This window comes from Argiope bruennichi, chromosome 1, assembly GCF_947563725.1.
Source record: "Argiope bruennichi chromosome 1, qqArgBrue1.1, whole genome shotgun sequence".
NCBI lineage: Eukaryota > Metazoa > Arthropoda > Arachnida > Araneae > Araneidae > Argiope > Argiope bruennichi.
The window spans coordinates 30,933,165-30,950,578 of NC_079151.1; the positions used below are offsets into that span (position 1 = coordinate 30,933,165).

General features: G+C 26.0%; 1 protein-coding gene across 1 annotated transcript; it reads left to right on the forward strand.

The window, feature by feature from the left end:
• The first annotated feature begins 8,168 nt into the window (after nucleotides 1-8,168).
• LOC129981099 (actin-like protein 6B) lies at nucleotides 8,169-15,058 on the forward strand. Its single transcript, XM_056091766.1, has 2 exons — nucleotides 8,169-8,256; nucleotides 13,056-15,058. The coding sequence occupies exon 2, from the start codon at nucleotides 13,159-13,161 to the stop codon at nucleotides 14,446-14,448; it is 1,290 nt and encodes a 429-aa protein (XP_055947741.1). The 5' UTR covers nucleotides 8,169-8,256; nucleotides 13,056-13,158; the 3' UTR covers nucleotides 14,449-15,058.
• The last annotated feature ends 2,356 nt before the right edge of the window (nucleotides 15,059-17,414 follow it).

A 17,414-nucleotide genomic window follows, 5' to 3' on the forward strand; every position in this document is an offset into this window, starting at 1 on the left:
GAAAGTGTAATTTTCTTTTAAGCAAAGAAATAATTTTATTTTTCTGAATTTCTTTTTATAGAATACCTTATTGAATTTAAAATAAGTATAAAAATGGTGTTTTTAACATAAAATATAAATGTTGCAGATAATAATAATAGGAAAAAGATCTTTACTTTGTTTTGATGTTTAGAAAGAGTAAATACTTTGGTTCTGAACTTCAACATTTAGAAGTATTTTTGTTTAACCCAAATTATTTTTTTGTGTTACTCTTTTCTGATGTATCAGGCAGTTTATTGTAAAATAATGCTATAGTTTTTTTTTATATATATAATGGGTGTTTTCTTATTGATTAGCAAAGTTGTGGTGCATGACTTGTATCCTAAATAGATTTACATTTACTAATGCACATATTTTTGTTGTGCTTGGCCATTTCATTAGCAATAATTAACTTAATTCTAATCTATATGCAGGTAAGAAGTTATATAAATTGAATCTTTCAATGAAATTATTTTTTCTTTTTATGTTATCAACATTTTTAAGTTATTTTTTTAGGATACATGTTTAATTTCATGAGTTCTACTTTCTTTCTTGAATTTAAAATTCTTGAAAATTAACTGCCATAATTTTTCTAATGATCATCATTTATGTAAATAATACTGTATACATTATTTTAAGTACAGTGAATCTTTAATTCTGACACTAATTTTTGTAAAGCATTATTTAAAAAAGAAAAAAATCATCTTTGTTAATAAGCAATATTTGAAATTGAATAACACACATTTAAAATTTTACTACATAATGTCATTGTAAATTATTATTCAATGCACAGTCCATCAAAAAAGTGTCATGAGCCTTTTTATTGTTTATAATCTATAAAAGTTATATTTAAGTTAAGAATGCCATTCATTTTAAAACAGTGTTCCCTTTAAAAATATGTGAATTGCATTCTCATAAGTGTCCATTTACACATTTATTTGCATATCATGTGTATTTTTCAAATTTTTTCAATTGCAGCCACTATTTTTTATCTTTTAACTGATTTTGCATAATAATGAGAAATTTCCAGATATAAAATTTTAGACAAATGTATTTAAAACAATTAAAGTTATATGGGGAAAAAAGATTTAGGATTTTGCTTAATATAAGTAAATGTAGGAGATGAGTTGCTCTATTAATATTTCCTACATTCAAATTTTCAATTCAGTTGTGAATATAATAACTTTGTTTTAAGAATTTTTTTATTCATAACATTATTAGCAAGGAAATAAGACTAAATAAGAATTTGAGATTCAAACATTTATTTATGTGCTTAATTGTAAATAAATAATAGATAAAGATATTTTCAAAACATATTAGAACAATCAGAAATTTTGGCTAAGTTTAGTAATTAATACTAATAAAACTAGTTTAGGTTTTTGGAGCAACTGAAAAATAAAATGATCAGATCATTATTTTCTAAAAAATTCATTTAAAATTGAGCCACATGCACTCAAAAAATACTATGTTGTTGATTTGCTGTTCAAGTTGCCATCAAATGATATTTTAAATCATTTGTGAATATTTAACGTTTTTTTATCTGAAAGTATATTAAATGACGAAGATATTTACAGAAAAATTTATAAGCTTTTGTTTTATTAAAAAAATACTATTTTGTGAATGACTAATGGCATTGCATTATCGACACATGAAGACTTGCTTTTGTATTTTATACAATAATGTGTTATTTATTTAAAAAATTCAGGTTCTATGAATTCTGTGCTTAATGCAGAATTTAACTTTTGTGCTTTTTTTTAAATCCAAGATTTCAAGATAAATCATTTCTTCAACTGCAGTTGGCTCCCATTTGTCGCAAATGAAACTTTACTTGAACTATAATAACAGTAGAATCTGTTAAATAAATCCTCCTACCCCCATCTTAGCAATTTTTTAAAAAAGAAACAGAAATACCTGAATCTAAAGAAGCATTGAAAGATATTTTTTGTTTTCCTTTCTATTTTAATGATTTTTTTAATTCTTACTTGGGAATTCCTTTGCAAAAATGAGATGCATTCTAAAAGATGCTAAAATCATGCTGTTATGAACCGTTTTAGTTATTACTGCATATTTTAAAAACTATTTGATGGAAATTGCTAAAATTTGGAATAGTGATGTTTCAAATTTTGCTCCTTTGATTAGTATCAAAATTTTTATGAATTTCTTTTCAAAAATTTTTTACTTGTGAATAGTTAAGTAAAATATATCTTCATATTTTTAAAAATGCATAACTTTAGTTTTGCTTACTAAGTATTTCAATAAAAATTAGGAATTTTTGTCAAAGATATTTTGAAATATATTGAAAAAATGAGAAATATTTAATATAAGAAATTCAAATTTTCAATAACCTGTAATTCATCAATCGTTTACACAAAATTATAAGATGTTTTATGTATTTGAGATATTTTTGTCCAGAGAATTTAAATACACATTCAACATTTGTTGTTGGTTTTTGAAAAAAATTGTTTTTTTTTTAGTAAATATACCCGTATATGAAGAAATATTTCATATTCTTATAGAGAACATATTTTTGCTGTGATAAATTTTAACAGTTTTACTATGGCAATTAGTTTTGAAATATAAAGCAATAATTTTTTTTAGGACTATACATACCATATTAATAATCAAGAAAATTCTTATAATTGCATCTAAAAAACAATGGCAAATTTAAGTATTTTACGATCCTACGCAATGCGCATTACCATGTTCCACTTTTAAAAGGGTAATTCATTTAGTTTCACATTTCAGCCATCTTTAACAAGTTAATAATTTATTTTAGATTCATATTTTTTTATAATTGATAATGATTATATATTTGTTTTTATTTATCTATTATGACTTCAAAATGTCTGGCATTCATATTTGTATACAATATTGAAGCTGTTATCCCACTTTATAAATATTTTAATAACTAATGGAACATATATTAGTTTTTATACCTGGCCATTTATACTTGATAAAGTTTTAATATTATTCTATCATTTATGCAATTTTTACTTTTTAATGAACATAATTATTTGGTAACTAGAAAAATAAAATTTTTTAATTGACCTGCTTGTGCCCCCTCTCAGCTTAGTGCCCCTAAACAGTTACCCAATCTGCTTAGTTGGAAATCCACCAATGCTAAAGAAATTTTTTTTTAAAAAAAAAGCCTAAAATCATTGAAAATTTGTCCATTAAATATATACACACACAATGATAAACCTTCGATAATAATTGGTGTTAACTTTTACTTAAAAAAACATAATCCGTGATTTTTTTATAACATCCATTTTCTTTAAATTCATAGCTGTTTTGTTTTTTAACTATTTATTTCTATACATAAATACTCCATTATAAATTATATGAAATGTAGGGCCCCCAAATTTCTATTGCACAAATTATAACATTATTAATATTTTTAATTATAAAAAAATTAAAGATTTGGAAATTAATATATTTTTTTAATTTATCAATTTCATTTAATTTTTAGTACAGACCCTTGTAATACTTTTCCCTTTAATGAAAATTGAAAGGCATATTTAAAAGATATGTTATTCATTTTTATTTCTGACAAACCAAAATTAATTAAATTAAATGATTTTTTTACTCAATAATTCAATTTAGTTATCTCAATGAAAAACTGATGCAACAAAAGCACCAATGATGAAAATTGTAAAAAGGCTGAAATTTGCATGTCTGAACTGGCTCATATTTTCCGCCAGTTTCTTAAATCATTAATTTTTGTTCCCTTACTGTTATTTTTTTAATTAATCTCAATTCTACTGTCCTCCAACATAAATTCGAACTCCACTTTATTATCTAGATTACAATGTAGAATTATTTCAAAATTTTATACAATTAAGGTCTTTTTTTAACCTTGTTTTTTATTTATTATTTTTAATTTTAATTATATGAGTTTCATTCATATTTAATTAAGCCCACAATGCCAAGTAACTGAAATTGCCTCTGTATAAATTATGTAATATATTACATATGATGATTTCACTTAGTGAATATTTTACTATTCACAAATAAGAAAGATATGAAAAAACTGCAACTGAAACTATGAACAAAAATGTTTAAAAAAGTGTGTTTGATATTAGAGTATTGTAATTGTTTAAAGTATTAATAACTAATAATTCCTTATTTTTCTGGTTTGGGAAATAAATATTCAAAACTGCAAATAATTTTTGTATATTTCTAAGTATGATAAAAAGAAAATTGAAATATGCATGCAAAGCATGTTTTAATAATTTTTATCAATATTTGTCAAGAAAATGTGTTCTGTGGCTGCAATATCTTTAGATTTGTAAGTCATTTCTAGTTTAGTCAATGCCTATTTTTCATTTTGTCCATTTTGCATGTTTGTGATACTTATGGGTATTTTTTTTTAAATTGTTAATTGACTGTGTTTCAGACTGTTTTTATTTGTGTATGGATTTTTTTTTTTTTTTTTTGTGGATCATTATTTATGACATTTTGTACCATTAATAAATGTAAATGTTTCATGCTTTTGTTTTGTGAAGTTATTTCAATTCAGTATGTAGTGACTATATATATTTACATTATATTAAAATTTTATAGCATTTAGCTGGAAGTGAGCATAATAGATATCTTGAATAATACCTTGCAAATTAGTAAATGAGTTGCCTCCCTCCACTTTTTTTAACTATTCTAATTGTAAAGGTTGTGCATAATAGCTTACTTGCAGAATGGTCTGTCATCTCATAGAAAGTAATTTAGATGGTATTTCATTATTAGATTAATTTGTTTATAAAAATACCACTTTAAAACATTTCAAAATTTGAATTTGAATTACTGCTGTTGCATTATATTGAAGTCTGAAGTGCTATTGAATTACTGTTCTTACCACCCTTTGCATTATTCTTTATTTAACAACAAAGTGATAGTTACAGAGTACCATATATAGAAACTCATATCCCTATTGCTGACCTAATGAAAAGTAGATATTGGTGTAAAGTTGATTTGTGGGACCTTGAAATAAACTTCATCCAACAAAATAATAATTTATTGCATTTTGCTATTTATTATATGGCAGTGAAAGTTAAATAGATAAATAAAAATGATCAATGATTAAATTATTTTTATAAACTTAGCATTTCAGTCACATAAATAATCATTAATAAATCAAAAAATAAAAATGATTGATTTATGAATTAGAATACAACTTGATGAGCATTATACTTGGTGTGCAAAATTTAAAGAATAAGTGCTTTTTTTGCCATAACTCCACAAGAAATCATCCTTAAGACATGAAATTTAGAAATTGTTCCCGACATTTGCATATGCATCACCTTTCTACTGTGTTCATTGTACTGATCGCAATAACCTCTTTTCTGCAATTTCATGGCTACCTGCTTAAAATTTGCATTGTTGCTTACGTTTTGCACACCAGTGTATTAGAAAATATTATTTTTAATTTTCTTTCTTTTTTTTTTTTTTCTAATTTGGATCCGATAGATAAAGTTTCTGAGGTATTAAAGCATTTTTCTCGCTATTAATGGGCCTCAAGTAATTATTTTGATTATTCTTTTATCTTGAGAAAAAAAATCTTTTGGAAGATGCAACAGAGATTGTTTAGGCCAGTATAATTTTTAGAATGAAAAAAAAAAAAAAAAATTAGCCACAATTTAAAAAATTAGTTTGAAAAAAGTATTGCGATCACAGATATAAAAATTAAACTTTCACTTTCACTTTCATTAAATAAATCGGTATACTCAATATTGTCTTGGAAAATTGCATTTAAATTTTTGCAACATTTGAGAATATTGTTTTCAATCTGTTTATGGATGCTATCCTAAATTTTGTTTGTAAACAAACCGTATGAAGTTTAATGTTCATGAATTTCAACTCTATTGACTCTTTTGATTATGAGTAGAGCTAAGTGTTCAAGGCTAGTTATCAACCAGCTTAATAAGGTTTAAACTTTTGTGTATATATTTAGATTAAAAAAAAAATGTCCTTTTTTTTTTTTTTTTTCAAAATCGTTAGTAATTTGACTTATTCATATATGAGGACCTTAAGTGCTATACCTTTCAACCCAATGGTTAAACTAGAGTGGGCAACCTAGATCAAGTACCTTGGGCTTCATTAATAGGGAATACAAAATTATGAAATGAATTATTTGCATTTAATAAAAAGTACTTTTTAACACATATTCCCCAGAATTAGAATAAAAATTTTTAAAAGCAAAACTAAAATTTTTTTCCTCACATTTTAATACTTTTATTCATTAAGTTCTCGTTTTTTCAAATTCAAATCACTTTTTTAAATCTGTAAGCAAATTTTGTTTCTGACATACAGTAAAAGCTATCTTGGATATTTCAAAATACTCTTTTGATTAGTAAGTAAATATATGTCCATAATAAAAGCTCTACATGAAATATATAAACTCAGAGGGTTATATTTCTATATGCCAAAATTTCTTGTCAATCAAGAAAACAGAAAAAAAAAAACAAAAAAAAACAGTGTTTTAAAAATCTAATAGATTATTTAAATGCCATAAACTAAACAAATGAAAAGAGTAAATTTCAACTATAACATAAGTTCTAAATATCAAAATTATATGAAAAAATGTGAATAAAATAATGAATTACTAATTTGATAATTTTTCAACTTTTTTGAGACTGAAATAAATTTATTTCATTGTAAATTTGTATCAGAACAATAAAAAAAAGAAACTTAATATTTTTTTAGCCTATAATATTAACTCTGGATCTGAAAACAAATCTTCCAATAGAGCCTTTGACGTATTGATTGTAAAGAAAATATATTTCAAACATTCAGAAACTGACTTGAACATGTAAGAAGTAGGGATTATAGCAACAAAGGGCTCTATCCTATGTGAGAAACTAACCTTTCATTGAGTTGAATTTAAGAAAAATTGGCAATCGATGCCAAAAGCATTGAATAATTGAATATATATATATATATATATATATATATATATATATATAATGAATAAAAATTTTACTCCTATAAAAATTAAAGTTAAATAATTCCTTAAAATAATATTTAAAAATAGTACTTTGAAATTAAACGAAAACAATGAGTTAATGTACTGCATTTAAAAAAATCTAAGATTTTGCGCTAAGCTTTAAGAAATGAAAGCAATTTGAATTTTTATGAAAAATATCTCTGTTTTTGTGTTAAATAAAATTGAATACAGAGAAGTTGTTTGATTAATTATTTAGTATCAAATAATTTGCATGCATAGTGTGACAGATTGTCATGAGCGAGGATAGAATCCGGGACCTTGTGGTTCGCAGCCCAGTAACATGACCACAATACAAAAGCAATTGCTCGTGTAGCATCGTTGTTAACTAGCTTATAAGCTCTTCATCACTATAGTTATTATGGCTTTCAGAGTTATGAAAATCTTCTAAATAATGTATGCACACTTAATAAATGTGACATAAAAAATCTAATCTGAAAAAAAAAAAAAAAAAGAAAAGAAAAGAAAAGAAATACATAAAATCAAAGAAAGAGAATCTAATATTCGTAAGATATAAAGTTGCTCTCTTTTCATGGCTAAAAGTAAAACCAAAACTCTTTAACTTAGAATGTTACCTGATATTTAACAATCTTTTTCGACAAAAAAAAAAAAAAAAAAAAAAAAAGGATTTAAAGGTTTAATGAAGCAAGAAAATAGGTCTGACTTAAAAGTTCAACAAATGAAATCATTGTTGCAAATCATATAGAAAAAGAATTTTAAAAATTTGTTAATACTGTTGGAATAGAAAATATTATTGTTTAAATAAGATAATAGAATAATGGGACACTGAAATTTATTATTAAAAAGAAAAGAGACATTTTTTCGCTTTATTATTAGATATATCTAATAATGAGGAATAGGAAGGAAGGTTAATTGCTCAGAATTCTAACATGGCTGTCGAGAGATATTTCTAGACGGCTACGGTTCTAGTCGGGCAAAATCTTCACCGCTTCGAAACGTTGTCATATTTCCAAGCTATCCCTTGTCACATGCCAAGTTAGCCAGCTCATGCTAGCTTGAACTATGACTTGAAAAAATTTCGATGAAAAATGTTTCATGTTTGGTCTGCAGAAATAGTTTTTATTGTTTCTTATTGATAAAAATATGCATTTTCCCGTTTTCCTAATATTGCTTCATTTTTCTAAATGCAGCTATTGAACAAATTAACTGTGGCCGTAATGGAAAAATTTGTTTGGATTTGGAAAAAACCGGTGTTAATCGAAATTTTCTGAAGAAAGAAATCGGTAAATATTTGTGTTCTTAAAGAATTTTATGATTTTAAATAATTATAATTTAATCTACTGATTGAATAGTTAACAATATAGTGTATTTTTTCGCACAATCTATTTTGTTTACCAATTTAAAAACATCATTTCTTATTACTATGGTTGTGATATTTGACAGGTATTAATACGCATTTACATTTATGGATAATTATTCGGAAACTAAATGTGGATTTCATTAAAAAACTTTAATTATTTATTCGATGCTTATGTGTTTTCTTGGATAGTTTAGATTGCCTTTTTTTTTATTTAATTATGATTTTTATAGTCTGTGCGATTGGTTGATATGACTGAACTATAATTACTTTTTTGTATGTATTAATAATAAATATATGTTATACTATATTGATCTTTAATTATTTGAGGATTTCAAAAAGATAAAAATACGATGTCCATATTGACAGTTTATTAATTTGAATGGAATGCCTACCATACTAATTTAAATGCTTCTTTACATTATTTAATTACCTTGTCGCCACTTTATTCTGCTTACCAAGAAATTAGCTGTGATACATTTTTTCAATTATTATTGTTTCACTCAGTTTGAAGCAATAGGCTTTTTTACAGAGGCTAGTTCTTCAAAATTACATCTTTTGCTAAACCATCTTTTAAGACATTTTATTTTATTAAGCCAAAATATATTGGAGAAAAAATTTCTGTTCCTAGTGCTGTATTCTAACAATAAGAATGGATGGACTTTTTCTAAAATGTTAAATAATTACGAAATGCAGAATGTCTCAATTTACAAACTTCTTGAATAGGTACTCATTTAGCTGTATGGGATGTGCGAGGATAGAACCTGAGACCTTGTGGTTAACAGTCCAGTAACTTAACAATTATACCAAAATGATCGTTCGAGTAGAAGAGTTGTTAACTGGCTATTATATGCTATTCACCACACTCTTAAGATGTCTTGCAATCTCATAATAACCCTGAGTTAGAAACAAAATATATTTATAAATCACTATAAAAATATATATATAAAAGTACAAAAGTGTAAGTGAAGTGTTGAATGGCAACTCCTGTCTGTAATGCTGATCATGCATTTTCAAGGGCATAAAAGTTTGAATATTCTCAAATATTCTTGACATCTATTATGAAACGTGCAATAGAATCCTCAGTGTGACCAAGGAGGATATGTAGACATGTGATATGATGCATCCTTGAAAAAATCAAAACATAATAAATTTGGTAATTGCACAGGCCATTTTATTGGATTACCATAGCCATTCCATTTGCTTCATATTCTTGCAGATTGCTATTTTGCTATCATTCCATTTGTTTGTGAAGTATAGCTTCTAAGTGAGTGTGTTTCAAACACTTATACTTCTGTAAAGCCATTTTGAACTTCAGAAATGTGTTTCAAATTTTCACTGTCATGTAATTCAGAGTCATCTTAGGGTACCTTTATTCTCTTAGAAATTTGTAAGCCTTAAATTGTACACCTTGTTGCTTCAGTAATTAAATACTGGCATGATATATCAAAAACTGTTTTCTTTTCTCTAATATCAAATTTAAAAAAAAACACAAAACATTATTAATGTGGTGTAAATTTCTGAATATTTTATAATTGTTTTATATTGTTTCTAGCAATAAGCATTTATATTTTTGAATCTTATGCTAAAGTTATTATAGTAGACAACTTATTTTATTCCTGTTTTGTTTTGCATGGACTATAATTTTGTTGTTTTTGATAAATTCACAAAATCTATTTTAAAGCCAGTAAATTTCTATAATTCCAATAAAAGTAAAATACGAGTTAAATTATTAAATTAAAATTCCAATGGCCTAGTATAAAATATGTTTTTTAAATGAGTTTTATGAGAGTCTTAATTTTTGTAACATCCTTCATCCTAATAATACTGAATGTGTGCGTATATAAAGTGAAATGAGTGTTCTGATATTGTCTATAATAATATTTAAATCTTTCTATAATAATATTTTCTTTTCTCTCTGGCTAAATTTCTATTTTTCAATGTAATTTCAGTCTGCATACAAAAATAATCACTTTTTACCTGTACCTGTCCGCATTAATAATTTTTCCTCTTTACAAAACTGGTAGTATATATAATTTCTTGCAAAATGCTACCTTATCATCAGGAATAAGAAGTACCAAAAGAATACATTAGAGTCCTGATGTTGACATTTTTTTGTTGTTTTGGCCCTTTTTTAGATTTGGGACCAGAGGAGATTGTAAATAAGGGTAGTGATTGAAATGTATGCTGTTGTTTGTTCTCTATCGAATGTACAACACACAAACTAAAAATTACCAAATCTTAGAATATCAATTCTTTGTAATTTCCTCCTTTTTCTACTGTTCCTTTTCCATTTACTTTTACAACCCAATTTATCACCTCAAATAGACATGGATATGATGTTTGCCTTTGAGCTTTTTTCTGGGAATCATTATTGTATGGTAATATATATCAGACCTTCAATTGTATGTATATATATATATATGTGTGTATATATTCAAAGCAAACAATAGATAACTTTCCTTCTTTCATGAACTGCACAGAACTATTATTAAAAACCATCATGGATAAAGAAAAGTTAGTTCCAATTAATGATGCTAACAATGGAAAAAATGAAAAAAAAAAAAAAAAAAAAAGAGAAGAGAGGAAAAAATTTATTCTTTTGATGATGTGTATAATGCTGATGAAATTTTTTTTTCTTCTATCAGCTGATGCCGGATAATGCAATGTTCTTTAAGAAGAAAACTGCAAAGATAGAAATTGAGCAGAGGCTGACAATCTTGCTGTCTTCGAACAGTACTAGAATCAATAAATCGAAGCCATTAATCATTGGGAAATATGCAAAGTCAATTTACTTTAAGAATGTCAAAATTTTACTAAATTGACTACAAGGCAAATAAGAAAGGTTGTATAATAGAAAAAAAAATCTTCAACATCAAGCGACATGATTTTGATAAAGTGATGAAAAAGAAAATGTTGCTCTCATGGTTGACATACATACTTCATAACTCTCCCTGAGATTTGAAAAATATAAAAGTTTTTATTTTCCACAAAGCTACACACCAATCCAGCAGTTGTAAGATTTAGGCATCTTTAAGTGTTTCAAGGCATACTCTCCAAAAAAGATTAGTTCAGAATGTTGTCTACAGTCTGTATTAGAAGCTGTCTGATCTATATGCGTTGTAAAAAAAATGCATGTTTTGGAGTCTTTTGAAGTGAAGCTGGAATTTTGTGACAGCATCTACGATCCAAAATTATTGGATAAAAGCTTTATTCTTTGATGGAACATGAATATTGTCTTTTTTTTATTGCTGAAAAATAAAAACATGTAGATAAATTATACATGATTGTTTGGGCTTTCCAAAATTCAAACATGTTCACCATTCAGCTATGAAAATTTTAAAAAATTAGTGCAATCCTGACATTCAACAATATATTTTAACAGAATTCCAGGTGATTTAATTATGTAATAAAATTTACGTTTCACATAAGAGTGTTTGTTTTCTCAATTAAATAATCAGCATTTTGTTGCAAAAGTACTAATTGTTCCCACTTATATTTGGGCAGATTAGAGGGAATTTCATTTGTGGAATCAATTTTTCATTCACTTCTTGATGTAAAATTTTGGAATTTTGTATACTTGTGGCATCAATGTCTGTAAATTAATTTTATATTTACAGAATGTAATTATTAAGCAACTGACTGATTTAATTAAATTTTGATTTGTATGACTGATGCTACTAGGTGATGAATAAAAAAATGGAACCATGTTTTTTTTAATATGAAATAATAAATCAGAGTTTAAAAATAGAAAAAAAAATAAAATAAAAAGGTATAATTTTTAGAATATTTATAAATGCATTTTTCTACAACTTTTAAATTAAATTTATTTATGGACGAAATGAAAATTCTTTCTCTTTTCAATTGATGAATAAAACTGAAATGCATTAAATGAAATTTCTAGTATTTCTAAATTTCTTATTTATTCTGAAATGATCAATGACCAATTATAAAATAAAATTGTAATTTTTGTTTTTTTAGATTGAAATTTGTTATTTTGTATTTATTTTTTCAAGATATTACTATCTTGAAATCAATTCAATCAGATTCTTTTTAAGTTCATATTTAGTTAAATAAGTCAGTTCATTATGTTAGTAAAAATTGAAGAAGATGAATTCATTGTTTTAGTAATTTTTTATTTTCAGTTGTGTGGTTGTATGTTATATTTATTAAGAAAATGAACATGACCTATAAATAAAGAAAATTTAATTGCAAATGCAAAGTTGAATTTTAATATATAAAAATAGAGATTTGCTTACAGAATTGTAACTAATGGTGCAAATTTTTCCAAAACACATAGACTTCGGGAAAAAACGATTTTAAATAAATGTAAGCTTATGTTATCACTAGTTGAAAATAAAATTTACTGTAGCAGTCTGTCACATCTTCTGTACTACATTTCCTTCTTTATCTTATTAATTTTGGTACTTGCATGTTAATTGCATGCCAGCAATAATCACTCCCAAAAATTTCCAAAAGTTGCACACTAATAGGTTTTTTTTCATTGGTCTAATTTGATTATGTTTCCCAATGACATGTGGTTAATACGTAAGTACTTGAATTTCTACCTTATTACCCTGATATTAACTTCTGTTTATGTCAGAGAAATTAACTTCAGAATTATTTAATTGAACTGAATTATTTAACTACAACTTGACATGCTTTTCTGACATTTTTGATTGAAGTATTTCATATATCTTTTTTCTTTTCTTTTTCTTTTTTCAGATTTCCAATAAATATTATGACTCTGCTTTTATAAATTTTTGCTGCCTTTAAACAGTATTTGGTTATATTATTTTTGGATTCCTGCTTTATTTTGACAAAGAAAATGAGTGGAGGTGTTTATGGTGGAGATGAAGTTGGAGCTTTGGTATTTGATTTTGGGCATTATTCTATACGTGCTGGATATGCCGGTGAGGATACACCTAAAGCAGATATACCTTCTATGATTGGTGTTATTGAAGAAAATGTTTCTGATGCAATGGAAATGAATGGAAACAGTACATCCAATGAATCATCCACACAAAAGAAATATTACATTGATACAACAAGCATTCATGTACCTCGTAAAGGTATGGAATTGTGCTCTTTTTTGAAAGATGGCATGATAGAAGATTGGGATTTATTTGAAAAAGTTCTGGATTATGTTTATAGCAAACATATAAAGTCAGAGCCACACTTGCACCCTGTTTTAATGTCGGAGACCTCGTGGAATGCCCGTCCAAAGCGAGAGAAGTTGACAGAAATAATGTTTGAGAAGTACAACATTCCTGCTTTCTTCTTGAGCAAGAATGCTGTGCTTGCTGCTTTTGCCAATGGACGATCCACAGGAATAGTTGTTGATTCTGGAGCTAGTCAAACATCAGCAGTTCCAGTTCATGATGGGTATGTTTTAGCTCAGGCCATTGTCAAATCACCTCTTGCTGGTGATTTTATCTCAATGCAATGTAAGCAGCATTTGGAAGAGAATAATGTTGAAATCATTCCTCCTTACTTAATAGCTTCTAAAGAAGGAGTCAAGGAAAATGATCCACCAAAATGGGTTAAAAAAACCAATATCCCAGAAGTTACAAAGTCCTGGCACAATTACATGGTTAAACAGGTTCTTCAGGATTTCCAGTGCTCTGTGCTACAAGTCTATGAAACCCAATATGAAAAGGAAGTTGTGGAGAATTTGCCAACAGTACATCATGAATTTCCAAATGGTTATAACCAAGATTTTGGACCAGAAAGATTTCAAATTCCTGAAGCACTTTTTGACCCAACCAATATCAAAGGCATTACAGGGACAACAATGGGAGCTGCTCAAGTTGTTACTACCAGTGTTGGAATGTGTGACATTGACGTTCGACCAAGTTTATATGGAGGGGTCATTGTGACTGGAGGAAACACTCTCATTCAAGGATTTACTGAGCGATTAAATCGTGACCTATCTGCAAAAACTCCTCCGAGCATGAGACTGAAGGTTATAAGTTCCAATAATGCAGCAGAACGTAGATTTGGGTCTTGGATAGGAGGATCAATTTTGGCTTCTCTTGGAACCTTTCAGCAAATGTGGATTACAAAGCAAGAATATGATGAAGGTGGCAAAACTCAAGTAGAAAGGAAATGTCCTTGACATTCACCTTTTGGTGAAGGTTGATTAATCATTGGATGATTAATCAACCTGTGTAAGTTTAAATCCAGTGGTTTTATATTCTTTTAAGAATGCTATTAACATTGGATTTAAATCTACAATTTTGCATTTAGTTTTATGAAGAACTTTCCCATTATATACATGTATCATTTTTTATTACAATTATATGCATTTTTTACTTTCTCAGATTTCTCTATTAGTAAGTCACAAATCACATTTGGCTTTGTTTGTGTTCATAACTAAAAAAAAGAATGAATTTTAATTAAAAATAAAAACATAGTTTTGCAACTTAATTTCAGTGCCTGATGTAAAATCAAACAAACAAAGGATGAGTTTTGAATTTTTTTCTGTATTTTAATTTAGATAATTTTAAAATTACTAATTAACTTCAAATATCAAATGTTATAAAATATCAAAAATATTCATACCTTTTTTTTTTTTTTGTAAAGATGTGTTTACTCATGGCTGATTTCTGTATTCTTGAATAATTCAAATGTTTAATGTCAATACATAAATGTTTTTTTTTCTAACAGAATTAATTTTTATAATTTCCTTTCTGTAAAATATCGGTTACAGTTAATTGATAACTATTGAATATTTTGTAACTTCTCTGCATTTTTTTATGTAGATAAATTCAATTTGTATTTTATTTTAGGAAACTGAATTTAAATTTTAATCTGTATTCTTATGAAATAAATTGTTTTATAAATCTGTTAAGCAATAAAATTGAAATTCTTGTAATAGACAAAATTAGCTTCTGCTTAAATACATTTAATTGCAATTATGTATATTTTTGGTTATCATAAGCATGTTTTTTTTTCTATTTAAAAAAATATTTATCTTTAATGCCACATAGAAATAAGGTTTTTCTATAATACCATATGAAACAACTGTTGTCATTTTTAAAAGAATTTGGCTTTGCTTATTTTTAAATTAATTCATTTACAGGAAGAGAATTGTTCAGAATATGGAATATTCAGTCTTTAATTGTTTATAATAGATGTTTCATGTTAATGAGATAGCAAATGTGAAATGTAGTGTAAGATATCTAACTCAATACACTTTAGAAAGTTCTTGTCATTGCAACAGATTATTTTTATTTTTAAGTTAATTTTTATTATTATGTTATTGCTTTAATAATAATTGATGTTAGTTATGAGCTTAAAAACAAAGAAGATATTTTTTAAATCTTAATAATATTGATTTATCTGTTAATTCATTTTTCATTTTTATATGTGGTTTTATAAAAATGTCACCATAAATGTTACTGCATTTCCAAAAGTTTTATAACTTTAACAAAAACAGTATTTCATAATTTTTTTGTCACAAGTATCACAAAAATCTTCCATATTATTCACAAACTGTAATGCAAAATAAAATATCTATGTTTAAAAAGTCTTGTCTTTCCTTTTAAAGACAGCATTACTTAAAATATCTAGATTGATTAAATTCAGATTGGTTTTGCTCATTCTGTATTCCAGATGGTGTAAATGTTTGGCATTTTTTAATCATTAACTTATTGCTTTAATGATCTATATCGGAACATGTTAAGCATTGCCTTTCACAACTCTGTTTTAAACCTTAAAAATTTTCATGCTGATTTTTTTTTCTTTTTTCGGGAAATTTTTATTATGATTTTCAAGCCAGAAAGATGAGGAATTGAAGCATTTATTAAAGGGGGAAAAAATCCAAATAAAATGATTACTCTTGAAAGTTTTTTTTTTTTTTTTTTTTTTACAAATATTGAGAATATTAGGATTAAATGATGCATAGTTGCAAAAGTTTCTGCAAACTTTGTTATCACCAAAGTACTAAACATTGTGTTGTGTTGTAAAGTTTTTATTTGTCTCTGTTTTAAAATCTCATAATTAAGTCAGGAATTAGATAATTAATATGAGCATTTTTAAGTTCATTCTTTTTATTAGGATATTTAAATGATTACTATAAATATTTAAATCAAGGATGTTAAATTTGCAAGTTGCATGCATCCTACAGCTATTATTTCTGTTCTATAGCAAACATTACTATGGGTAACAAAATCTTTGTTGCTTAATTTCAGAATCTCCTTATAATAATCATAAAATTTCATAGGAACTATTGGATGTGTTATATCAATGCAACATTTCCTCTTCTAAGAAGAATTAATATTTTAGGTTCGGGTAATATAACACTATTTACCATACCATTAGTATTTTATTGCTGTTGCAGAATGAAATAAAGTACATCACTGAGGAAATGACATCATATTAAAAATACATATAAATTTTTTTAGAAATGAACTTGAAACTTATTCAAATTTATCCATAGATATATTAACAGTACCTAACTGTGTATATGGATATATATAATTGAAATCCAATGCTGTTGATATTGTAAACAAAATTCAGTAAGTTGAAATATCTGAATTTTACAAATACTTTCTTGTCAAGTTGGAAAACACTCAAAAATTTATGTATGGGATTATTTCTAATTTGGGATTGTTTTATTATTACTTTTCTATGCAAATGATTATTACACACATGAAAGAAAAAAGTATTCTGTCAAATCTAGAATTACTGTCATTTACTGTAGATCAGATTTGAAATAGGTTTCAGCTAACAAGATATTAATCCATTTAATTTTTAATTTTTTCATTTTTTTAAGGTTTTATTTCTATAGAAATTTTTATTATTATTTTGCAGTTCACATAAACCTTATTTATTTGAGTTGTATTAGCATGTAAGTTTGGTGCTGTTGCCTTAAATAGATTTTTTTATTGAAAAAAAAAAAAAAAAATACCAGTGGGATGCACAATTTCTGAACAAAATTTTTTGTATCAATTTTATAGTATGGTTTTTGACAGATATTTCAATAGACATATTGAGTTAAAATACTTTTTTTTTTACAGGATTTTGACTTATTTAAAAAATAATTATTTAGAATTTGCTCTTTCTCTCTCTCTCTTTTTA

Excerpts from the sequence above, each read along its gene's own strand:
- LOC129981099 (XM_056091766.1), top strand. The coding sequence starts at position 13,159 with ATGAGTGGAGGTGTTTATGGTGGAGATGAAGTTGGAGCTTTGGTATTT.